Consider the following 27,327-nt stretch of genomic DNA (forward strand, 5'->3'; position numbering starts at 1 on the left):
ACCCCAAGCAGATTACGTGGAACATAGCCTTCTTTATCATTCAATCGAGCCCACCACCAGTCTGTTTCAACTTCATCCTTGTGCCTCACAATTGTCAGAGGTTCTCCTTCTTGGAATGATAATTCATCATTGTTCTTGGCTTCATAATCCCACAAAGTATAAACAACACCTTTGTTCATCACACCCATTTTTTCTTGCACTCCTAGTGTGGGTTGAAAATAATTCTCAATGATTTCAGATATTATCAAACTTGAACAGGTCATTGTAGAGAACATCTGTTATATGGATTTGCCTAGAGGCAAAGCACATTCTTCCCCCCCCCACTTTTTCGGAAACATATATGTTTTTAAAACCCTGGGCATATGCTACTCTAGAAAAGAGATGCATGGAAACCCCCCCCACCTTTTTCGGAAACATATATGTTTTTTAAAACCCTCAATAGGGCATCAAATGCTACTCTATTCTAACAAGAGATGCATGGAAACAAGTCTGGAGTACTAGTTCCTGGAACAAAATCTCTGAAGCAAGATGCTGTATTCTCTCATCAAGCACAGTCGATATACAATACAATAGTAGCCTGAGATCAAACTGGCAATCAAGCAGAGAACTGAACATCCTTTAAATACAAGAAAAAGGAATTACTTATTAGTGTTATTTCAAGCAACAATAGTGGCCTCAATAGAGACCTTCACCCTGAGTAATTATCAAACTGTGCCACATATAATTCTAACAATGATTAATTATTATTAGCTGTTTCTAAGATTATTGAAAAAAATGACACCAATTTACTTTAGTAATTCAGTTACATGGGTGTTCTATCACAAACGATACATATATAAAATAATAATAAATGGCAGAGATATCTTGGGAGTACTAGTTCCTGGAACAAAATCTCTGAAGCTGCTGTATCCCAAATGATGAATTCTGAACACAAACATGAATCATCAAAGCAGGGGGGATCTTATAGACTAACATGAAGATTGTAATAGTAAAGTATCCTTTTGAGATGAATCTTTTTCAAGGCACTGCCACAGTAGTAGACAGTTCATTGGCTATATTTAAGAGGGAGTTAGATGTGGCCCTTGTGGCCAAGGGGATCAGAGGGTATGGAGAGAAGGCAGGTGCGGGATACTGAGTTGGATGATCAGCCATGATCATATTAAATGGCGGTGCAGGCTCGAAGGGCCGAATGGCCTACTCCTGCACCTAATTTCTATGTTTCTAAGGGGATGCATTTCAGGTCTGACCTGTCATTGTAACTAATGCATAAATAAATACTGCCTGACCTGCTGAGTATTTCCAACATTTTCTGTATCTAAAGAGATTGCCTTGACTCAGTGCACAGTGGAGCAAGAAGATTGGTCATATGGGGGAGAAATCTATTGCAATACAACAGATTATTTAGTCAAAGTTTAAAAAGAGTTAGACTGTGATGCACATTTAGGAGACAACAGCAGACACTTACCATAAAGGAACTGTGAACACTGTACAAAACCTTCTTCCATTTCCTCACATTTATCTGCTGCTGTTTCAACATCACTGATTGTAGTGGCAAAAATAGCAGCACCGGATTCCACAAGCAATTTGCAGAGTTGGACACTGTTGCATGAAGCAGCACAATGCAGTGGTGTCCTAGAAAGAAAGCATCCCGTTTTGAAGTAAATCTACAAAATAGGCGCCACTCATAATCCAAACTAGTTTATCAATCACAATAATACATTATTAGCCAAAGTAATTATGCAACATACGAGGAATTTCATTTGCCAAGTCAGTCATACAATAAAAAAAACAACGGAACACACAAAATACATTTTAACATAAACATCCACCACAGTGACTCCACATTCCTCACTGTGGGAAGGTGAAAAAAATGTTCAAATCTCTTCTATGCTCTGTGTTGGGGGCTTTGAGCCCTCCGTTGACGGGACGAGCTTCCAAAAAGATTACAAGAATAGCTATAAAATCAAATTTTGGGACAATGCCAATCAGCTTGGTGAACGAAACACAAAATTACAGAAGTATTCAACCAGTATGACACAATCTCTGAAGAATAAACAATAAACTTCAATTTCCATGCATCTTACCATCCATCACTGTCTGCTGCGTTTGTATTCACACCAAAATCAACAAGGAATTTGACAATGTGATGGTGCCCAGCACAGACTGCGTTATGTAATGGTGTAATCCCTTCATCATTGGGTCTGCTGGGATCATTAACCTGGCCAAAAGAAAGTTTGAATGCTAATCATATCAAATTACATTACATTCTGAACTAGAAAATTCACGCACCAAATGCAACTAACAATGCAATGAATGGAGATAGACTACCTCATAAATGATGCGTTGCACAAGATCAAATTCTCCTTCGAGAGAAGCATCCAGTAGTAGAGCAAGGGGATCAAATTTTACCCTCATTCCACATCCTGTTCTCTCAGAATCAGGCTTTTTTAAATTTGTACGTTTAATCTAAGGAAAGATAGAAGAAAATTAAATTCAGGAAAGATGTTGGTAACTCGATTTCTAATAACCATCTACCTGCAAACCTTCCTTCCAAGGCCTTACAAATTGAAAACTATTCCCCCCCCCCCCCAAATCTTCCAAACATGCTTTTAATTCTCCTAACTTATTTCTGCTGTGCCAATTTGGAAACTACTTGGATAGCAATCCAGTTTACTAAATTTGTGGTTCTATTTTTGAAATGTAGATCTTAGCATCCCGTATGCTTTCAGCCGAACTTCTTCCATTGTCCTACATCATCAGTTCTGACACGATCCCTCATTTTGCAGTCTCAAACGACTATGTTCTAATTTGTAAAATCACTCAGAATTGTAGCCTGAAAAACATTACCCACATGTTCAGACTGATAGTGTCGCAAAACTTACAGGAGAGGGTGGTGGGACGGGGGATGGTGGAGGAACATCATCTGGTGACAAGGTCTCCGGTTCAGGGCTTGGAAGTTGCTCCGTCTGAACAACAGCAGGATTATTGTTGTTGTCCTCCACTGTAGAGGGGATGTCGTTATCTGTCTGAATTAGTTCCGAATGTAGTGGAGAAGGAAGCTGATTATCATTGGCATCTGATGATGGTTGGTTTTCAAGCTGAGTAATTGGTTCGGGTTGTACAGAACCAGACTCCGCTAGGCTGGTGTTACCATTATCAACATCTGCTAAAGCACCTCCAAAGTCTTGAGAGTTACTTGGGAGGTAAAATGGGGTGTTGTCCATTCCCCCTGCTAGCGTATTAAAGCGTTGATACAACAGCTTCTGAATATTTGGTCCACTGGGGCCTTCTGGCTCAGTTATAGAACTGCGTTTCTTTAGAGGTCTTGGCGCATGAGCCAGTTTTTTCCTCAGGACTTCCAGATCAGCATCGCTCTGATAACGTAGTGGTGAGTGCACAATGGGCAGTAACTTTGTAGGGCTGAGTGGACGTGGGATGTTCTCAACATTCGAGTTGGTACTTGGCGAGCTCTCATGTTCTGGTTCTTTCCCATTTGTTTGGATCTCATCAGTGGCCTGATGAAGGGAACCATGGAAAGGCTGGGGATGAGCGAAAGGTAATGGAGATGGTGAAGCAGAACCAGAACCAGAACCAGATGGCAATACTGGCTTCCCATACACTAGAGAGAGAAAAAAAAAATGTTAACCAAATGCACTTATAATTCGCAGCTGCATATTAGCTAATAGTTTTGATCAAACAACAAATAAATTACTTACTTGCTTTAATGGTATGTGATTTGTTTAGAGTATTATATGCAGCCTGCTGATAGTTCTTTGGCGGTGCAGCTTGTTGAAGGTACATTGAATAAATTGAACTAGAATTCACAGTTTGAGGCCCTTTTCGTGGGGACTGAGGTCTAGAGCCTCTATCAGCCAAGAATGGTCTCACAGCCACTGCTAGTGGTTGATCAGATCTGTTGTCTCCAGAAGGGAACATTGGTGAACCGACAGGCTGGTATGTTGGACTCGGAGGTACAGTAATTCTCTGCTGAATTTGTTGCGAGGCACCAGCCTGAAATGTGTTTGCAGGTGTTGGGGGCTGGGTAGGTCTTTGCCAGGTTTCTGCAGTTGTGTTAGAAACAGAACCCATACTGGGCCGAGGCAGACTGCTTTCTTTCATTCTTTCCAGTGAATTTGTAGAGCCAATAGCCAAGAAAGATTTTGTGTGAGGTCCATAAGATTGAGGCAGTTGCTTTATTGCATTCGGTGCTGTTGCAGGTACTCTTCCTGTTTCAATACCCTAAGTTAAAGAAGAAATGGTTAAAACTGTTTGTAACCATCTTATACAATCAAAACAAACCTATGCATAATTTAACCAACTTATAATTAATGGCTATTCGTGAAGATATGTGGTCAATCGAAAGCATAAAAATAACTAGTGTGATCATATGATTCAAGCAACATGGGCACTGCCGAATGTTCAAATAAAACTCTGAACTCTTAAAGGAAACAAGTTTCGTTTTGTGCCCTGGAGAAGTAACAGGATATTACAACCCATAGTTAAACTTGAAATGATTTTTTTGCATATAGGTCAATGTTAAAAAAGTAAATGGATCAGAAGACAGTGAAGTTCATGCAAAACCTACCATCATTTTATCACTGCTTGGGACTGCTATAGTGGTGGGCAAGGGCTGATTTTGCACGGTTCCAGGCTTCAAAACTGTATCCATGTTGGATTCCTTCCAGTCATTTTTTGCTGTTGGAGGTAGTTTCCCTGTGGTAACAGATCCCGCAGGGAGTGTTGGCCAGTTTCCATCATTAGCTGATTAGGATACGAAAAATTGTAATGCATTAATTTAAAAGATGATTTTAAGTTACTTTAATTTAATTTAACTTACAAACCTATTTTAACAAATACTCTAGCCTTCCTATTCTACCTTTGTCAGTGGAAGGAAATGTACCAAGTATTGTTCAATCACCTGAGGCCATTTTGGGATCATCAAAAAAGTTCCCCAATGTCACTCACATATGTGTCACATGAAAGCAGTTGAGAATGTCATTACTAAACAATACTGATTTTCCCAGAAAGCATACTGTGCCAAGCAATATTAGTTGCCACATGATACAAATTACAAAAGGAAAATATTTACTTTGAAGAACTTGCATAAATCTACTGAATCAGCATTTTAACAATGCCACACATTTTGTATGGTTAGCTACCGGTACTCAAATAAATACAAGTAACATATCTTAATTGACCCATAGAAATAGACAGTAGATTAAATCACACCCATTTCTATGATTCTGTTGTGGTGACAACAACAAGGAGGGATAGAAGATCATATAATGACAGCTATAAAATAATAGAATGCAACCAAATTAAAATGTTGTTGTTCTATTCAAGTTAAATTTCAAGTGGAAAATGTTTCTATAAATGTTGGACTACACAAATTTTATGATGAATGCAATCAAGATATTGTCATAATTGTATTATACATTTCCCAAAAAGCATAGGACATATTTTATGTGTCTATAATATTCTCAACAAGCATCAGAACAAGAAAATCTGGCAATTAAAAAAAGGACCCAGAGAATAAACATTGATAAAGAAGAAATAAATTGCAGACAACATGTCTTCATGTTTTGAATGGTCTTCAGTTGTAGAGCAAACTACTAGTGCCTATTATTCATTGCAGGGAATTTAGAATGCAATTTTAAATTTTGTAAAAATAGATATTAATGTTTATTGGGATAAGCAGACAAGGTGATGCTGAATTAGATGCATAATGTTCAGGGTGATTTTCTGCAACAGTGTGTATGTCTTACTGTTTTACTAGAGTCAACCACAGGCCCAGCTATTTTAAATTTAATAAAGAACAATTAGCCATGAGCATTTATCAAACAACAACCATTTTATGATGGTTCAGCATTGTTTGAAGGGAGTAAGGCAAGACAAAGTTGAAAATGGAGAACAGTAGAAAGATAATAAATATTATATATTACACTAGTTGCTGTTCAAAGGCAGAATTCAGAAGCCTTGGAATACACATCTTGTCTACAAATCATCTTTATGATACATTCCAGAATAAATGAAGGATGACAGAACTGAGATGAGTGGGGTTATTTAACATAAATGCTGCCATGAATTCGTATTGACTGGGCATCAACATTATTTTGTCCAGGAATACAAATGTTTATATATTTTTTAATTGCTTAAGTGATTGATTTAATGCATCAATTTGAAACATGGATTAAGTCCTGCCTCAAACTTCAGCTCAATCATGTTATTCTTTAAAATTTGCACAATTATTTTAAAGTAGTCATTTCACAGCTTACCAGATTTTCCTCTAGGTAGAGTATGACCAGCATTGCTAGTTACAGTCAAAGTCTGAGGTTTCAATATCTCTGCAGGCGATGACTGATTAGATTCTGGTCTAGTTCCAGTGGATATTTGGATGTAGGGTCCCACAGCTGCGACACGCCCAGAGGTATTAGAGTGGGTCTGGGATGACTGTGTGCCATTAATCTGACTCATCTGCTGGAAGGAAAACAACCATCTGTTAGGCAAGTAATGCTAAATATCCTGGTCAACTGTTCTAACACAGTAACTTTACATTATTATAGGTCCTATATTGAAAACTTTGTTGATTAAGGTTATTACAATAGCAAGTTTTTCATCCTCCGATTACAATGGATGACACCGTGCTAATGTAGAGGGATGGGATGGAACAGTTTCTTCCCAGCTGTCATCAGGCAACTGAATCATCCCATCAATAACTAGAGTGCTGTCCCGAGCTACTATCTACCCGATTGGAAACCCTCGGACTATCTTTAATCAGACTTTACCTTGCACTAAGCATTATTCCCTTTATCATGTATCTGTACACTGTGGATGGCTCGATTGTAATCATGTATTGACTTTCCGCTGACTGGTTAGCACGTAAAAAAAGCTTTTCACTGTACGTGACAATAAACTAAACTGAAGGAAGGAAATAGCAGAAAAAGTTGGACATCCGGTTAAACTAGAAATTAAAAAAAAAAATCAAAAAAATCACAGGGCTTGGATCAAAAAGTAGTTTAAGACTGGTAAACGCTCGAGCAGTTAGACGAGAATGGCAACAAATGCAAGAAACTAGCACTTGGATGGTCTGCGCTACTAAAATGGGAATTTCTCCCGTCTATTTGTATCTTAACTATCTGTTTAGGATTGCAATTATTTTTTAAAATGTGGGTACTATCACAACATTTAAGAAACATTTAGGGACATGGATGGGATAGGTTGAGAGGGAACTGGGCCAAACGCAGGCAGGTGGGTCTAATGTAGATGGGGCATTTTGGTCAGTGTGGGCCAGTTGGACTTATTTCCACACTGTATGACTATGATTATGCATATTTATACAGCTCTCTTGGTGCTAGTTTGATTGCTTAAATGTCGATCAATTTAATTAAAGAATAATTGTGAATAAAATTATTATTAGCAGTTGTCGATTGATAACTTTTCCTATTCACATAGTGAGTAAAAATAACCTTGGATGGACTTAGATGTTGTTTGGTTAAATGCAAATCCTTTCAGCACAGAAAACTTGTTCCAATGCCACATTTTTTTTGCAGAGTATCTTGGAGAAATTTAAAGTACAACAACTTGGCATGGTATTATCATTTACGTGGTAAAGGAGTAAAATTAGTTAAACAATCACCGTTGAAAATTATTATTCTGAAAAATGTTAGCAAAAAAATTGCTAGGAAAGGGTTCTGGTGACATATCACACTGCATTTTAAAACTGGTGTACTTTCATCATTGCACTGTACATTTTGCTTAATTTCAAACAAGGAAAAGACTGCATTGTTCAGAATATCAAAAAGGTAAAATAAAAATGAAAGCCATACAGGGATGTTTTCCTTTTGACGGGCTTCGCTCTTCTTCTTCCACAAGCGTTCACGAAGTTCATTAATCCTTTTGTCCATCATCGTCACTTCCATGTTGCGTTTGTTAAGCAGCTCCTTTTGATGGTGAAGTTTGGTATTTTGTTCTTGATTAAGTTTATTACGAATCTAGAGAGGCCAGCAAATCCATAAAATGTTAAAATGTCTGGGTTCATAATCTTTTAAAAAAACCTTTACTTCAACTCGACCTTGTTTTGTTGCAGAGAGAAAACTTCTCAGTTACTGCTTTTCGGTTATGCAAGACATGAGCTAATAGTGCAAGCACCCAGCAACAATTCTTTTGTGTAGTCAGCACCAACTCCAAACTGTAGGTGCCAGATTGGTAAGGCAGGATGCCAGGTTGACATTTAAAAAAACGTTTTTTTCAAATTGGCTGGTTTTCGTGAGTCAGTTGTTTGGTTGTCCGATTTCTCTTGCCTGGCTTCTTAATCACTAACATAAATATACAAAAGTAATATGAAGCATTAAGAAATTCTAAAATAAACTCCTATAAAGAAGCTCATGTTTAGTTTAGTGATACAGAACAGAAACAGGCCCTTCGGCCCACAGAGTCCATGCCAACCAGCAATCCCTGTACATTAGCACTATCCAACAGACACGGGACAATTTACAATTTTTCCAAAGTCAAAAAACCTACAAACCTGTATGTCTTTGGAGTGTGGGAGGAAACCGAAGCACCCAGAGAAAACAGACGTGGTCACAGGGAGTACGTACAAACTCAGTATAGACAGCACATGTAGTCAGGATTGAACCCAGGTCTCTGGCGCTGTAAGGCAGTAACTCTACCTCCGCCCCCCTCGTGCTGCCCGACTGAAGGTGTTTATCTTAGTTCGAGACAAGATCGGTGTTTTTTTTCCCAGTTAAGACAGCCTTGCCATGATGGTAAATCAAAACTAAGATTCATGGATTGAAACAAAGTGCTGCAAATGCTGGAAACTTTAAATATCAGGGTACTCTGCAGGCCATTCAGCACATGAAGAGAGAAACAGAGTTAATGCTGCAGATCAATGACCCTTAATCTGATGGGGGTCTAATGACATTAACACCAACTGTTTCTCTCCACAGATGCTGTCCTGCTTGCTGAGTAACTGCCAACAATTTCAATTAAGAATCTTGACTTCCTTGCAGACAGATTACAGTTTTTGCTTTGACTGTAAATATAGCATTAGAAGTTTTAGTTCATTTTATGCATCATAAAGAAGCTATATTGATTCACCTGCAGCTCCTGATATAGCTTCTTTAATTCAAGCGCAGCAGGACCTGGCACTTGTCCATTGTAAGAATGCAACCCATTTGTTTTCCCTTTCCTCAGGTCATCGAGTTGCTGTGTCAGTTGATCAACTTTCACCACAGCCGACTGTAACTCCCGTTGCTTCTCATGAAACATCGTGTTAATGTGCTCAATCTCAGATGCTGAAAATTAAGTAAAAAAAATACTTGAGCTGTGTGAATATGCCAGCTGTTAAAATCTACTGCAATTATTTCGATTTCACTTCAGCAGTTATCAGTACGGGAAGTAACATATTTTAATACAAGGCAGAGGCGAAAGAAAGTAGACAGTGGATTGTGTTATTTTAAGTGTCCTTGCATTGAAAGCAATACCAGATGACTAATCATAACTGAATCCGACAATATAGGTAGTCATCATTGCCCAACGTGCTTTTGTTAGTTCTCTGAAAGAGCTGTTTAATTTAGACCTACATTTAGGCAGTTTCCATAATCCTGTAAATTAGTTCTCTTCATTCGAATGTAAAACAGCCTCTCTTGTTTCAGTGGAATCTGTTACCGATATGATTCATCTGCATGGAATGAATTCTCAGCTTGCTTCGACAATTATTTAATACCTGCCCTCTGATTACAGGCTCCCTTTCTGGAGGAAACAATTTTTCGACATGTTCCATCTGTCTTAATTTATGAACATTTTTTTTGTTTTAAACTGCTAAATTCCCTTAAATGTCTCCTTTTGAATAGCAACCTCAGATATCCAATTCACATAACCAGGTCATAAGGGACAGGAGCGGAATTAGGCCATTCGGCCCATCAAGTCTACTCCACCATTCAATCAAGGCTGATCTATCTCTCCCTCCTGACCCCATTCTCCTGCCTTCTCCCCATAACCCCCTCCCCCGACACCTGTACTAATCAAGAATCGATCTGCATTAAAAAATATCCATTGACTTGGCCTCCACAGATTCACCATCCTCTGACTAAAGATATTCCTTCTCATCTCCTTCCTAAAGGAACGTCCTTTAATTCTGAGGCTATGACCTCCAGTCCTAGACTCTCCCGCTAGTGGAAATATCCTCCCCACATCCACTCTACCCAAGCATTTCACTATTCGGTAAGTTTCAATGAGGTCCCTCCTCATTCGTGTAAACTCCAGTGAGTACAGGCCCAGTGCCGTCAAACGCTCATCATAAGTTAACCCGCTCATTCCTGGGATCATTCTTGTAAACCTCCTCTGGACCCTCACCAGGGCCAGCACATCTTTCCTCAGATATGGTGCCCAAAATTGCTCACAATACTTCAAATGCAGCCTGACCAGCACCTTATAGCGCCTCAGCCACTTGTGCCTTCTCCATAGCTTTAAACCCTATCCAGAAATTCACAAAATATTTCAGCCCAGAACAAATAGATTGGCAGAAAGTTAAGGATTACTCAGTTGACCTTTGCTTTCATCATTTCCATTTACAAATTAAATATGCCTAGTACAGTTTTAATTGGTATTAAATTACCCTATCAACTTCAAAGATGAATATTAATTCCCAATTCTCGTGATTCTTCCACCCAAAAGTTTCTGGCCGCATAGATTGACACCCACGAGGAGAAGGCAGGGGAATTGGGTTGAGAGGAAAAAATAGATCAGCCATAATTAAATGGCAGAGTAGACTTGATGGGCCAAATTTTGCTTCTATGTCTTGTGGTCTAACCACAATGAACATATCCAGAACAGGGCCTCAATTACTCTAATGGAGTCACCAACTTTGAATAAAATATGGAAGCTTTAAAAAAATTTAAATTTAATTTACAGAAGTTGAATAAGATTTTAATTTTATTTTAAATAACGTAAGGAAATTAATAACATGTTTTCAAAGAGATTCAAAATGTCTCTAATCAGTGACAGTCTACTGCTAACGGCCTAGTCATTGGTTGTGGACCACTCTACCTTGTGAGCCGGCAGCGAAGCCAGCATTACATTTGGAGGATCATGACTGCAAAAGGGAAGTGCGAATGTGGGCACAAGGTGCACAAGGCAAAGATGATCCGGCCCAATGTAGATGCAAATGTGGATATGGAAAAATTAAAACATAAACAAAAGTTATTTGAAGAGGGTAGAGAAAGGACTTGGATATGGAGCTACTTTAGATTGATGTGACACCAACGAGATCAGCCCAGGATCCTGATCCTGAACTATTACAATTTGCCACTTTCTACTAATGCACTAATTAATTCATTATTAGGGGGAAAAAAATTGAAAATTTTAATACGCACAAAGATTTCCGTTTATAATTTTACTGTAGTCCACCTGTCCTCGCATGGCTCGTATTTTCTTCAGCTTTGCTTCCTGGCTCTCCATTCGTTCTTTTAACTTTTGTAATTTGTCACTTTCTGAAATGGACTGCTGCTGGCGTCGTTCTTGTTGTTTGAGATAACGTAAGCGTTGCTCCTGTTGAGGGAAGGTAATAAAATCATTACTCATTTTTGTTCAAAGTACCCAGGTAACAATTATGATATCACATCAATTGGTTGCTTAACATCAGAGAACTTGCATCCAAAATGGAACGTTGAAAGTTCAAACTTTACTCTTAGGAATTTACAGATACAGCGCAGAAACAGGCCCTTCGGCCCACTGAGCCCGCGCCGACTAACGATCACCCTGCACACTAACACGATCTAAAATTACAATTTTATCAAAGCCAATTAAGCCTGTAAGTCTTGGGCGTGTGGGTGAAAACCTGAGAACCCAGAGAAAAACCCACGTGGTCACAGGCAGAATGTACAAACTCTGTCGAGACAGCACCTGTGCACATGATTGAACCCGGGTCTCTGGTTCGCCACTACCGCTGCGCCACTTTGCTGCCCTGGTAACTAAAATTCCAGTTGTCTAGTTTTATTTGACATTACAAATAATTATTCAAACCACAAGGCACATGTCATATATTCCCGAAATAAGCCACTATATCGTGCCATACATCAGATTATGACAATGTATCATTGGCAATCAAGAAGAAAGCTCTCCATCTCAGACTTCATTTTTCGATCACCAAAATGCTTCTTATCTCATTGTTTTTTTCCTTTTGGCGCTCCTTAATTCTCCAAACCATAAAGCACATGTCCCCAATGCCCAAAGCCCCTGCGAATCAAAGGTAGAATCAATCTGTATATAGCAATTTGGATGGTGGTGGTGTGTGGGAAGGGATTAGAGGAAGGGATGGAGAATAGGGTAGGAGGGAGGGAGAGATAAAAGGAAAAGGGAAAAGCAAATTGCAATCTACAGTCATTATGAACTTCATATGACGGAGACATTTGTCAGTTAAATGTTTAAACATTTATGCATTAAGCCATTATAAGCAGCTTGTCTAGATTAGGTATGCTTATGGGTAAAACAATCACAAACAGGTCATTGCATTGTTTTAGCAAAGGGCATTGGAAAATATATCAGTTAAACATTATTTTAAAAAGGGTAATAATGAAATAACGTGAATGTTGCCAAGAGAAACAGCATTAAGATATAATTTATTTAGTAACTTAAAAAGGATATGGATAATCAACCATTAATCATTGCATTCAATTGGATCTAAATTACAATCATCTTATGACAAGTTGTTTCATTTAAATTTGGCCAAATTAATTTCCTTTTCTATTTGCATAAAAATATGACTAACTGCAGGTAATAGATACCTGCATTTATATTTTACATTCAATTGCCCTTAGACAGTTTTAACATAATTTTTCAATTCACCAGCAACCCCCCTGGAATATCCAAACCATTTTAAAACGTCTCCTCGTAGATGTATCAGTTTCCCACAATACACATATCCTGTATGGAAATCTGTGCTTTGCAGATAAGAATTTCTATACCAGCATTCTATACCAAAAACTATCAACTTCCCTAATTTTTTTTCCTCAACAAGAGAACTTTTCTTTTAAACCAACATGGAATACAGATTTAATAGTGTATATGCTTATAATGCAGAACATTAACTGCTATCCAAGGCTCGGTTTAAAAAAAAATATAATGTTCAATAATTCAATATTTGCTTAAACATTTTAAATACTATCTCATCAAAGAAAGGCCAAAATTTAAAGTCACCGTAGTCTGTTGCAAAGCTTAAGAAAATCAAAATGCTGTTCTTTTAAGTGTGAATATTCAAGTCCTAGTTTCCTTCTATTTAGCAGAGATCAATCGTCATGACATTTTAGCTGAATGAGTACCAGGTCAAACATCAAATTGGACCTTTTTGTGGTAAGGGGAGGAGGCGAGGTGTATTAGTCTAGCATGTCTCTACCTTGAGTTTCGGGAGGTTACATTCTGTTCACAGAATTCTAATATTCAATTCTATTACCCGATTTGTTCTCATCATTTGGGTAAGAAGGAACTGCAGACGCTGGTTTAAACCAAAGATAAACACAAAAAGCTGGAGTAACTAAAGGGGACAGGCAGCATCTCAGGAGAGACGGAATGGATAACGTTTCAGGTCTGAAGAATGATCTCGACCCGAAACGTCACCCATTCCTTCTCTCCAGAGATGCTGCCTTTCCCACTGATTTACTCCAGCATTTTGTTCTCATCATTATTGAGGATGTACATAATTTAGGCATATTTGACTTTAGTACAATAAGAAACTCCTTTGGCATCCACATAAAAGCTTGGAAGAAAGGCAATCTGTTACTTGATTATTGTTAAAATGAATGAAACTAGACACTGAAAGGAGTTCGACAATTCCCTTAGGATATTGTCCAATAACCTCTCTACCACTGATGTAAAACTCACCAGCCTTGAGATACCAGTCTTATCCCTGCTGACCTTCTTAAAGTTATAATATTAGCTATCCTCCATTCGAAGACTACAATGGCTAATATGTTTCGACCAAATTGCTGAATTGTCAAAAAGTAATGAACTGAAGGAGTTATAACAGCACCTGAAGCACAAGAATGGGTACACCTCATTTTAATATCATAATTTATGGCATCAAATCTAATTGGAGTGTCACCAAGGAACTTTGGGAAAAGTTAACTCTTGTAAAAGTTGAAATTTTAGATGATAAAATAATATTTTCATAATCTTATGCAGTTTCTTTGTTAAAATGTCAGAGAAAATAATTTTATAACTTAATATCAACAGAATAATTTACGATAAATTCCAAATATTTTCTATTAAAATTATTTATTTGAGATATATTCAGTTAGATTTGAATTTCTACCTTGGCGACCAACATCTGCTGCTGCGCCTCAATCTGATGCTGTTGTCTTGAAGCCATTTCTTGCAGCTCTGAAAGGGTCATCTCTACCCTTGGATTACCACTCTAGGGCGTTAAAAGGAAATTGTTAGCTCTTACAGGTATTCTGAAATTTAAAACTATAGCGTTATTTATCTCTGGTTACGAAAGATAATTTTAAGTATGACTTCGTAGTATAAGATCAGTTCGATTTTATTTAGGTTTCAGAGATACAGCATGGAAACAGGTCAACCCACCGAGATCACGCCGACCATTGATTACCTGTTCACTCTAGTTCTATATTATTTCACTTTCTCATCCTCCACATTAGAGGCAATTTTATAGGGGTGATTAAGCTATAAACCCGCATGTCTATGGGATGTGGGAGGAAACTAGAGTCTCTGGAAGAAACACACACGATTACAGAGAATGTGCAAACTCCACACAGACAGCACCAGAGGTCAGGATTGAACCCGGGTCTCTGGTGCTGTGAGGCAGCGGCTCCACCAGCCGCATCACTCTGCCACCCTGTGCCCTTGCATTATGACTTACTGCGACTCAATTACCCAATATTTAATTCCAAATATTATATGTTCATCAAAAGGTTGAAACTCTTCTGCTTTCAGTGAGTTGTTCTGATGTGGCTTCCCATTTGTCAACATGAGAGAAAATTAAATCATCCATACTTGGACTCTGATAGAACAATTTTTTTTTTTAACTCTAAAAATATGCACCTTAATTAAAAGCTATTCAGATTAACATTACTGCAAGATGATACTCGTTAAATTTGAACTCTTAACTAATGACCTAATTTTGTGCATTGTATATCTAAAGGAAAGTTCCCCATATTGATAACTTTGGGCCATTAACTTGTCTTGTTGAATTGTCTGGTTTCAAAACAAGAAACAGGAGTGATCCCATAATCAGATACTTTCTAGAGCACAGAGAAAAGTTTTAGAAAAGCACAGAGAAAAGGATCGACCAGCATCACTGCATCAATAAATGGCAAAGATGACGTCTACTGATGTGTGCCCACATGATTGTCATGCAAATACAAGTTTGGCATCAAGAATGTTGTTCTTCACAGGTAACTTTACTTTCACATTCATAATGTAATAGTTAGAGGTATGATGTTAAATGATAGAACCTGTTAAAATTAACCACTGCCTTAGAATAGAGGCACAAGTTTTTCCGGAGCTCCTGTGGCAACAGCTTTGTCCGCTGGACTGGAGGGCGGTAGCTTCGAACGCCCCGGGCCTCGGAGTTTGAACCGGCCTGTTCGTGGAGCACGGTTGAGCCTCGTGACTTACCATCACCTGGTGGGGTCACAACATTGGAGGCCTGGATCGCCTCAGCGCAGAGGGAGAACAAGGAGGGAAGAGCCAAGGACTTTAAGATTTTTGCTTTCCATGATAGTGAGGAGGTGCCTGGTAAACTCACTGTGGTGGATGTTAAATTTGTGTTTATCGTGTGATTTGTTACTTTATTATATGTATGGCTGCAAGGCAACAAAGTTTCGTTCAGACCGAAAGGTCTGAAGGACAATAAAGGATACTTTGACTTTGACTTTGAAAACACGAGAGGTGGTTTAGTGAAACTAAATCAAAGTATAAATGACAAATGTTATTGACTGTCATGAAGTTAAAAAAAGATTGAACTCAATTGTACAAAAAATGCTTTTTAAAAAAAAGAGCATCAGAAGGGAATTTTAATATGGCATATCATTCCAAAAACAATGTACAATTAAATACAGCTGCCAGTGTTTGAAGGTGTCCTTGAAACGATGTAGTATTGAAGGGACATTTTTGAGATTCACGTTTTGTCAGGACAGAATGTTCTGGAATCACAATGCCAGTTTAACAAGCATTGTTCACATTGTATAGAAGGAGATAAAGCACCAGGAATGTACCAGCTGATAACACAAAGTGTCCAAGGGAAATAGTTCTACATTTACTATCAAGCTATTCAAAAGTTAGCAATAACAAAATTCAATGACGTTATTCCAGGACGTGGCTCAGTGTTATCATCCTGTAAATGGATAGCGAATGTCAGCCAGTTAACAGTACATTTCTGTGCTGTTCAGTAGCCCGACAATTAAAATCTAAGATAGGACACAAAATGTGGGATAAAGTCAGCAGGTCAGGCAGCATCCCTGAAAAAAAGTTACATTTTGGGTTAAGACCCTCTTTGACCCGAAACATCACCCATTCATCTTCTCCAGAGATGCTGCCTGACCTGCTGAGTTACTCCAGCATTTTGTGTCTATCTTCAGTGTAAACCAGCATCTGCAGTTCCTTCCTACACAATTAAAATCTAATTTCTGTTATAAATATTAATAGCTCTCTTGTAACACTGGACAAGGCAAGTCAGTTTTTACACCCATTTTCCTAGCCATCGTTGTACAAAGTGGAGCAGAAATCCAGAAAGCCCCTTGGACACACACTGCAAAAAGAGCCTCCTGATGGAAAACAGCAACTACAATCCTAATTCTCCAATCAACTGTTCTGTTCCTTACCATCTATTTGTCACTGACCAGTAGTTAGATGGACACCATGCAAAAATATTTTAGTTGCCAAATCTTTCTCACTTAAATTATATCAATTTTAATTTGTAGCCTCAATGTGTTGGAGTAACTCAGCAGACCAGGCAGCATCTTCAGAGACCATGGATAGATGACATTTCGGGTCAGGACCTTTCCTCAGACGGATAATAATAATAATAAATTTTATTTATGGGCGCCTTTCAAGAGTCTCAAGGACACCTTACAAAAATTTAGCAGGTAGAGGAAAAACATGTAAGGGGAAATTAAATAAATAGTAGTGACACAAAGTAAAGACAGAATTCAATACAAAACACAATACGAGGCAATTAATGCACAGATGAAAAGGGAGGGGGACGTGGGGCTAAGGATAGGCAGAGGTGAAGAGATGGGTCTTGAGGCAGGACTGGAAGATGGTGAGGGACACAGAATTGCGGATCAGTTGGGGGAGGGAGTTCCAGAGCCTGGGAGCTGCCCTGGAGAAGGCTCTGTCCCCAAAACTGTGGAGGTTGAACTTGTGGATGGAGAGGAGACCGGCTGATGTGGATCCGAGGGACCGTGAGGGTTGGTAGGGGGAGAGGAGGTCAGTGAGATATGGGGGGGCCAGATGGTGGAGGGCTCTGTAGGTGAGGATCAAGATTTTGTAGTTGATCCGGTGGGAGATGGGAAGCCAGTGTAGTTGTTTGAGGACTGGAGTGATGTGATGCCAAGATTTGGTGTGTGTAATGAGTCGGGCGGCTGTGTTCTGGACCAGTTGGAGTCGGTTGATGTAGGTGGAGCTGATGCCAAGGAGAAGCGAGTTGCAGTAGTCCAGTCAGATGAAGGCATGGATGAGTCTTTCAGCAGCGGGAGGTGAGAGAGAGGGATAGGGGAGAGGAAGCTGGAAGAGAGATGTGGGTGAGACAAAGCCTGGCAAGTCATAGGTGGATACAGGTGAGGGGGTTCCGATTGGCAGATGGGTAGACAAAAATATGACAGATAGGGAGAGAAGAGGTGCAAAATGTGGTTGGAGGAAGGTTGCTGTTAGTTGGTTACTTGTAATTAGAGAATTCAATGTTCGGACCATTGGTTTGTAAGCTACAAAAACAGGAAAGTAGACTTATCTGAATGGTGGCCGATTAGGAAAAGGGGAGATGCAACGAGACCTGGGTGTCATGGTACACCAGTCATTAAAAGTAGGCATGCACGTGCAGCAGGCAGTGAAGAAAGCGAATGGTATGTTAGCATTCATAGCAAAAGGATTTGAGTATAGGAGCAGGCAGGTTCTACTGCAGTTGTACAGGGTCTTGGTGAGACCACATCTGGAGTATTGCGTACAGTTTTGGTCTCCTAATCTGAGGAAAGACATTCTTGCCATAGAGGGAGTACAGAGAAGGTTCATCAGACCGATTCCTGGGATGTCAGGACTTTCATATGAAGAAAGATTGGATAGTACTCGCTAGAATTTAGAAGATTGAGGGGGGATCTTATAGAAACTTACAAAATTCTTAAGGGGTTGGACAGGCTAGATGCAGGAAGATTGTTCCCGATGTTGGGGAAGTCCAGAACAAGGGGTCACAGTTTAAGGATAAGGGGGAAATCTTTTAGGACCGAGATGAGGAAAACATTTTTTCACACAGAGAGTGGTGAATCTGTGGAATTCTCTGCCACAGATGGTAGTTGAGGCCAGTTCATTAGCTATATTTAAGAGATAGTTAGATGTGGCCCTTGTGGCTAAAGGGATCAGGGGGTATGGAGAGAAGGCAGGTACAGGATACTGAGTGGGATGATCAGCCATGATCATATTGAATAGCGGTGCAGGCTCGAAGGGCCGAATGGCCTACTCCTGCACCTATTTTCTACGTTTCTACCCAAGTGGAATATGACGTGTTGTTCCTCCAGTTTGCATGTGGTCACACTATAGTAATGGAGGAGGCCCAGAGCATAGTGGTCAGTATGGAAATAGGAAGGAGAAGTTGGAATGGTTAGCAACCAGTCCAAGGACAGAAAAATCATCAGTATCCAAATGGAAAGTCGAATGAAAATGGTTAAGCCCTTGTCCCATTTAGGAAACTGGACGGAAAGCTCTGGAGACCTTGCACTCCACCCAAGGTTTCCGTGAGGTTCCCGGAGGTTTTTGTCACTCTCCCTAATGGTCAAAAGTCGAGCTTTTTCTATGTTCCGGCGATTATTTTAAAAAATTCAAATCGCCAGAACATAGAAGTTCAACTACGCGGAAACCACTTTCGACCATTAGGGAGAGTGACAAAAACCTCTGGGAACCTCACGGAAATCTTGGGTGGGGCGCAAGGTCTCCAGAGGTTTCCTTTCAGGTTTCCTAAGTGGGACAGGGGCATTAACAACTGGGCCCCATGACAGAAAGGTTGGTATGGGAAGGTTAATAAAAATAGTTAGCAAACAGTCGGTATGAAAAGGGGAGTGAAAATGGTTAGTAACTGGTCAACACATCTCTTCCAGCTTTCACTGCCCCTCCCCCTATTATCATCAGTCTGAAAAAGAGCCCCGATCAAAAACATCGCCTATTCATGTTCTGCAGAGATTCTGCCTGACTTGCTGAGTTACTAGAGAACTTTGTGTCTTTTTTCGTAAACCAGCATCTGTCTGGTTTAGAAAACCAGTTCATGGTTTATTTTTTAGCCTCTTTATATCTTCACAACTTTCCTAAATGTTTGATAACAGGAAATTTAGCAATCGTACCTATTGATTGTAAAAAAAAAAAAGTGCATGCATCAATCCCATAGCCATCTACTCGTTACATTTTTAACAAGAAAAACACCCTTTTTTGTCTAATGTATTTTGTTACCCAGCCAACATTTTATCCATACAATGTGTTGCCTCCTACATTATGAACTTTTATTTTCACGCAATTAAGTAACGTACAGTGGACAAGCTCAATAAACTGAATGCCAAAACCATTAGCTTCGCTAATCACTTTTAGCTTTAAGTGTCTTGCTACAATGTCTTTAATAATAGCTAACAACTTTCCTATGACAGCTGTGAAGTCAATTAGCCCAGTTTCCTGAGCGGTCATGTCAGCAGATATTTTAGAAGATGACTTAAGCAGACCTAAAGGATATGATTGTTGAATGCAATATCTCACACTGAACTGACCACATGGCAACAAAGGTCACTGGCAGAATTGCAGATGTGGAAGGAGTGATGCTACATTCCTGAGAGTAAGACAGGCATATGGCCAATGCAGCAATTGTCACTCATCTGAACATTCAATAACGGAGGGAGGTGGAAAACATGAAACTGTCTGACGCTGGGTTAAAAGGTCCATAGTGGTAAGATAATTGATAGAAACTTGTTTTTTTTTTTTTAAAAGCAACAGCGTAGTAGGTACATGGGCTCAGATGAACACACAAAAACAAATGATACATAGATTGTATATGCGATTCTAAAAGAAAGACAGGAAAAAAAGATTAGAGCAGAAATAATTAGAAATAAAAACGTGTGTTTCAGTGGAGAATAATAAAAACAATGGAAAAGCAAGGACCAATTAGGACAATCAGCTAGGCTGGCAGGACGAGGACAGATTATGGATAGTCAGTATGGCTTTGTGCATGGGAAAAAGTGTCTCACGAGTATGATTTAATGTTCTGAATATCGACGAGGGCAGTGCAGGAGACGTTGAAAACATGCACTTCAGCAAAGCCTTTGGCAAGCTGCCACATGGTAGGCTGGTATGGAATGGTAGGTTGTATGGGATCCAGGGAAAGCTAGTCAATTAGATACAGAATTGGCTTGAAGGTAGGAGAAAAAATGGTGGTAAAGGTATTGTTATTTTACCTCCAGATTGGAGACCTGTAACAAGTGGGATGCCACAGGGATTGGTGCTGGATTGACTGTTGTTTGTCATATATATTACTGATTTGGATGTGAATGGTGGTGACACGAGGAGAAAGATTTGATAGGGAACTTAGGGGCAACTTTGGTGCTATATAACTGTATGACTGACTAAAAATACATTCTTCTGAGTAATTATTAAATGCCAGAAGCCAGGGGAATTTGTGTACCCTTGTACATTGAACAATATTAATATGCAGACATGACATGCAATTCAGAAGGTAAATGCTATTTGTCGCTTTAATGCAGAGTGGCATCTCTTAGATTCCTCTTAGATTCCTCTATCTAGTCTCTGGAATTTCCTCGCAGCCCAGTACCCTAACATGAGGAACTAGTCTTGTGGCTCTTACTTTCAAAGCTCACCACACTTAAAACAGTGATATAATTGGAACATGGAAGATGATACATCCACAGCATAAGAGTTAGATACTCAGGTATTTGGTAAAATAATTTAAACATTTTAGCTGTTATCTGTTCTACATTGTTTTACAGAATCTTAAACCTTAAATATTTTTCAACTTCCCATTTAGATAATAATCAGATTTTTTTAAACATCTTATTTGCTCATACATTTCATTTCACAATTTTGAGCTGTCACCCAAGTTTAATGTTAATTTACGTGTGAAAATTCGGCAAATTCAAGGCATTGTTGTATTTCAGTGCCGAGCTGCCTCCATCGCCAGCCTAATGCTATCTCTTTAAAAAGGTTTCCATTATTTATCAACCAGCACTCAATTAACTTAGACATGTAAGTAATGATTTGGCTTGAAGATTCATGCCTTGGAGTCTAACATTTATTTGTAAGGAACACTGGCAAGTGTTTAATAGTCATTTGTTTTAAAAAGCCTAAATGAATGCCGATATTTTGTTTATTTTTTTGTAAACTCTGATCATAACGAATCTGGTCAATTATTTAACCGATAAATTAAAGGCTTTGTTTAAAAAAAATGGATGTTTCTGTATATTTCTTGAAGCATGGTGAACAGAGTTGTTTGCACTTGCAGTACACTGACTGTGACCCTGATTATTGTTAGGATACCCCCCTGTGCTTATTTGCAATGCCTCCACTATTCAAGGAAAACATTCCATGTTTATTTTTAACTCTCTAATTGACCTGCTCTGTTACCTTTAATCATATGTGGGCATACACATCATTTATTTTTTTCCCCCATTCATTGGATCTTTCCCCAAATGCATCCCTTTTGGATTAATTTCAATTTTCTGAGCAACAGGCAAAACCGTCTACATCTCCCATAGTCTAAAGCATTGCTTCAACTTCCATTGGCCAATATTTGTTTCAACTGCATAACCACCACTCCACATTTACAGTGCCCTCCATAATGTTTGGGACAATGGCTGTTTATTTATTTATTTACCTCTGTGCTCCACAATTTGAGATTTGTAATAGAAAGAAAAAAGATGTGCCAATGAAAGTCAAAGAAGCCATTATGAGACTGAGAAACAAAAATAAAACTGTTAGAGACATCAGCCAAACCTTAGGCTTACCAAAATCAACTGTTTAGAACATCATTAAGAAGAAAGAGAATTGCAAAGGGACTGGCAGGCCAAGGAAGACCTCCACAGCTGATGACAGATTAATTCTCTCTATAATAAAGAAAAATCCCCAAACACCTGTCCGACAGACCAGGAACACTCTTCAGGAGTCAGGTGTGGATTTGTCAATGACCACTGTCCGCAGAAAACTTCATGAACAGAAATACAGTGGTTACACTGCAAGATGCAAACCACTGGTTAGCCGCAAAAATAGGATAGCCAGGATACAGTTTGCCAAGAAATACTTAAAAGAGCAACCACAGTTCTGTGCCCTGTGGACAGACGAGATGAAGAATAACATATCAGAGTAATGGCAAGAGCAAAGTATGGAGGAGAGAAGGAACTGCCCAAGATCCAAAGCATACCATCTCATCTGTGAAACGGTGGAGGGGGTGTTATGTCCTGGGCATGGATGGCTGCTAAAGATATTGGCTCACTTATCTTCATTGATGATACAACTGCTGATGGTAGTAGCATAATGAATTCTGAAGTGTATAGACACATCCTATCTGCTCAAGTTCAAACAAATGCCTCAAAACTCATTGGCCAGCGGTTCATTCTACAGCAAGACAATGATCCCAAACATACTGCTACAAATGAGTTTTTCAAAGCTAAAAAAGGGTCAATTCTTGAGTGGCCAAGTCAATCACCCAATCTGAACCCAATTGAGCATGCCTTTTATATGCTGACGAGAAAACTGAAGGGGACTAGCCCCCAAAACAAGCATAAGCTAAAGATGGCTGCAATATAGGCCTGGCAGAGCATCACCAGAGAAGACACCCAGCAACTGGTGATGTCCATGAATCACAGACTTCAAGCAGTCATTGCATGCAAAGGATATGCAACAAAAAACTAAACATGACTAGTTTCATTTACATGACATTGCTGTGTCCCAAACATTATGGTGCCCTGAAATGGAGGGATTATGTATAAACACTGTTGTAATTTCTACATGGTGAAACCAAAATGTATAAAAATAGCCTTCATTAAAATCTGACAGTGTGCACTTGAACCACATGCGATTTTTTCCTATTACAAATCTCAAATTGTGGAGTACAGAGGCAAATAAATAAATGGTGGGTCTTTGTCCCACACATTATGGAGGGCACTGTGAGTATGACCGATCAAAATACATTACAGGAGTGTAGGAACTAAGTCATGTGGAAACAGAATTCCAGTTACAAAAAAAGTTTTTTTGTTCTTGCCTTCAATTGAATCCAATTTCCCACTGCCCCCTTGATCCCATAGCATTTTACTTTTGACTACTTTGTCAAAACCCTTGCTGTATGTAATGTGATGCAGGTTACATCAAACATACAGCCTTCTGACTTCTATATATCTCCCCCAGCAAATAATAGTTTACATATTACAAAGTATTGACTACTTTGGCAGCTGCTTTGTTAAATCATTCATCTACAAATAAATAAGTTACCTTATTCTGTTCCAAAAATATATCAATTAGATACGATTGTTCAAAAGGAAAAAAATCAAAAAAAGCAAGCCGTCAAATGTCACCCGAGCACCAAGAATATTCAAGAATTATATCTGATCAACTCATACACCAACGTTTTAACTGCACAGCTTAGTCCCCCTGCTGTGAGACCAGTTGTTCTTCAAATTGAAATATTCCTGCAAAAATTTATTGAGCAAAAATTTTCGACTGATGGACCGACAGTAAATGGAATGCTAAAATCATGTAGATACAAGACAAGCTGAGGCTTACAGATTCTGATTCTGCAAAACTGGAACGTTATAGGTAGCAGATAGAATGCTCACCCATGCTGCTATGCGAGGGGAGGAGAACAATAATGAATCCGAGCCATACACCATGTGAATGCATTTTAGGATTACGGAAGCACTGCTTGAGCACATAACGGATTTAGAAAGATGTTATCAGAACCATCAAGAAAGAACAGACTGGGACATTTTCCTAGAACAGACAAGGCTGACAGGATACCAATGGGAATGGATACAAAATAGAAGATATTGTTCCCACTTGTAAGACAGTAGTGGGACAGTTGACAGCTAGGGGTCAAGGCACACAATTAATTCAATGAAGAATTCATTTGCAAGAAGTGCCTTTACTCAAACAACTGCGGAATACCGTACCACCATGACAGATTCTGCACATAACCAAGATGTACTTTTTAAAAGCCTCCTTTAAATGCTTGAAGGAGAAAAAGGTTCTGTCGTGAAAATTCAATTTAAATTTCAGAGAAATTCTCAGGATATTATAGAAAACTAATTCCCCATTTGCACCACGTAAAGTCCAGCATATTATGCTTGAGCATTCAATTATGCAACAATCCTCATGTATGGTACAAAGAGAGCCTGGCAAGACACCACCTGCTTTACTCAAAAAGGCAAGAATTTTGTCAAATGAGCCAGAGTAAAATCATGTAGTTTGATTTTGGAAATAAAGCTTTGAGAATATCTGCAGTGGAATGGCAATTAAGGTTTTACCTCACACCTACAAGGACCAGAATTCAGTCTCTCAGGTGCAGTCTGTGCACCGTGACATGTACTGATGTACTGACAGTGGTAGTAGGTTGCCTCCACAAGCTCTGTTTCCTTCCCACACTCTCATGTTGTACTGACTGGTAGGGTTAATTGTCTACTATAAATTACACTATTGGGTACATTAATGGCAGGAATAATAAAAGGGGACATAAAATGTGCAGGAGAGAAAAAGTTACTAGGGCATGTTGAAACAATGAAAAGGATTGGTGCCAATGGGAATGTTCCCCTGGGAACAGAGGATCCAAAAACAGATTGGCTGCCTTCAGAGATCATTACAAGATCCACACAAATTTACCACTATAAATTTCCAAAACTGAAATGGACTATAAGCATCTCCACATTATGATCAAGCTATTACACTACAATTAAATCATGCACTAGAGTTTTAAAGCAGAACTTTTCCTGTTTCCTGGGCAATTAAGTTACACAAAATAATGCTGGAGATCAGAAAAAAGAAACACATTTTGTCAACAATATTTAACAGGTCTTGGGGATTAGGGGAGAACACAAATAGACCAATATGCTTCCAACCCTAAATTCACATCATGTGTACATTTGGAAGTAAATGGAATGCTAAAATCATGTAGATACAAGACAAGCTGAGGCTTACAGATTCTGATTCTGCAAAACTGGAACGTTATAGGTAGCAGATAGAATGCTCACCCATGATGCTATGCGAGGGGAGGAGAACAATAATGAATCCGAGCCATACACCATGTGAATGCATTTTAGGATTACGGAAGCACTGCATAAAGCAAGTCACCACACAGCAACTGATGTTGGACAGTACTCAGTTCGGAAGTCAGCAGCTCAATGGGCACCATCCAAAAATTAATATTTTGCACTTGACTAAAATAGACATGGAATCAATTCCATAAATTACTGCTAAATTATCTGTATTGGGTAAATAAAAAATCTTACTAGATTGTTTTGCCATCAAACAGTCATTACTGCCGACCCATCGTGGAGGCCAGAACCAAATCCTGGCTCCTGCTCTCCAAGTTCGGCTTTCAAGCTGCTCATCATTACCTCGGGTTTCAGGACCTGTTGACAGATCTTTGAACAAAAAGACGAGGGCTAGGAACTACATACCCCATTTTCTAACCGTTCTGCAGATAGGTTTATTCCATTCCATCGGTTTAACTGATCTTGAGATTGACGCTCACCTACAAAGACAAAAGATAAACTTTAAAATAAGCCGACTTGTATATTCATGCTAAACCAAAGTGTGATCAAATATTTTTTAATTTTTATTTTAGCCACTAAGTACCAGAAGCTGAACGTATGAACGTTTTCCTTTTAATGATGTTACATTCATGTCATAGGCATATGGATGAGAAGGGAATGGAGGGTTACGGTATGAGTGCAGGCAGGTGGGACTAAGTGAAAAAAAGTTGTTCGGCACGGACTTGTAGGGCCGAGATGGCCTGTTTCCGTGCTGTAATTGTTATATGGTTATAAGTGAGCCCAGGTCCAGTGAGGGCAGCAGAGTGGTGCAGTGGTAGAGTTACAGTGCCTGAGACCCAGTATTGATCCTGACTATGGGTGCTGTCTGTATAGAGTTTGCACATTATCCCTGTAATCACGTGGGTTTTCTCCCACAGTCCAAAGTGGTAGTGGTGTGGAATGAGCTTCCAGTGGAAGTGGTGGAGGCAGGTTCATTGGTATAATTTAAAAATAAATTGGATAGGCATATGGATGAGAAGGGAATGGAGGGTTATGGTACGAGTGCAGGCAGGTGGGACTAAGGGAAAAAAAGTTGTTCGGCACGGACTTGTAGGGCCGAGATGGTCTGTTTCCGTGCTGTAATTATTATATGGTCATGGGTACAAGATCATCAAATGTTTAAAATGTAAATAGGAGCAAGAATAGGCCTGAAGTCTGCTCCAACAGTGAATATGATCATAGCTCATCAGAGCATTACTTCTGTACCATCTTCTTGTCCTGCTCCCCAAAAATCTCAATGCTGGCTGTCCAATCAACCTTAAATATATTCGATAAAGCGATCTCCATAGCTCAATGCTAAAAAACCCATACGAGGGGAAAAAAGGTCTACCTTGTCTGCTCTTAAATTGACAACCCATTATTCTGAAACATGCCCATAGTTCTAGATGTTCTCTCCAAAAGGGGAACATTTCCTCAGAATCTTTGCTATACCAATGAGATTGCGTCATTCTAAGCTCCTGGTAAATATAGGCCCAATCTTCACTGTCAAGACATTCCTAGCAGAGATCCAAAGTGAATCTTGCCCGAAATGCAATTCACTTTTATGCTTCATCATTTTTGTAATACCATTGTCGCTTTGGTCTTGCAAAATCACCATACTAACTTTGTGGTTCACAAATGAGGATACCCAAGTGCTTTTGCAATGCAACATTCAAGAGCCTCCATCCATTCAAATATCTATTTTCATAACCAGCTTTATACTCCATCTGTGAAATTTCCATCCACTCACTTAACTATTAACAGACTGTCCTCAGTCTTTCACCCACCCCATGCCTCATCTTTGTCAGAATTAACTACTCAATATGATTGGTTCCTT

The 27,327-nt window shown here is 39.2% G+C and overlaps 1 protein-coding gene across 2 annotated transcripts in view; it reads right to left on the reverse strand.

The window, feature by feature from the left end:
- The window catches only part of ppp1r13bb (protein phosphatase 1, regulatory subunit 13Bb), a 50,508-nt gene that overhangs the window by 2,169 nt on the left and 21,012 nt on the right, over nt 1-27,327 (reverse strand). The window contains exons 4-16 of one of the 2 annotated variants that reach the window (XM_055640618.1): nt 25,878-25,951; nt 14,309-14,410; nt 11,376-11,550; nt 9,100-9,296; nt 7,827-7,991; nt 6,276-6,477; nt 4,586-4,761; nt 3,717-4,239; nt 2,883-3,619; nt 2,329-2,466; nt 2,085-2,218; nt 1,466-1,632; nt 3-202 (exon numbers count right to left, since the gene is read on the reverse strand). In XM_055640618.1, the coding sequence (XP_055496593.1) occupies nt 3-202; nt 1,466-1,632; nt 2,085-2,218; nt 2,329-2,466; nt 2,883-3,619; nt 3,717-4,239; nt 4,586-4,761; nt 6,276-6,477; nt 7,827-7,991; nt 9,100-9,296; nt 11,376-11,550; nt 14,309-14,410; nt 25,878-25,951 (2,990 nt within the window). The remainder of the gene's footprint in view (nt 1-2; nt 203-1,465; nt 1,633-2,084; nt 2,219-2,328; nt 2,467-2,882; nt 3,620-3,716; nt 4,240-4,585; nt 4,762-6,275; nt 6,478-7,826; nt 7,992-9,099; nt 9,297-11,375; nt 11,551-14,308; nt 14,411-25,877; nt 25,952-27,327) is intronic. The other variant, XM_055640619.1, reaches the window with a different exon arrangement.

This window comes from Leucoraja erinacea, chromosome 9 (genome assembly GCF_028641065.1).
Source record: "Leucoraja erinacea ecotype New England chromosome 9, Leri_hhj_1, whole genome shotgun sequence".
Lineage (NCBI taxonomy): Eukaryota > Metazoa > Chordata > Chondrichthyes > Rajiformes > Rajidae > Leucoraja > Leucoraja erinaceus.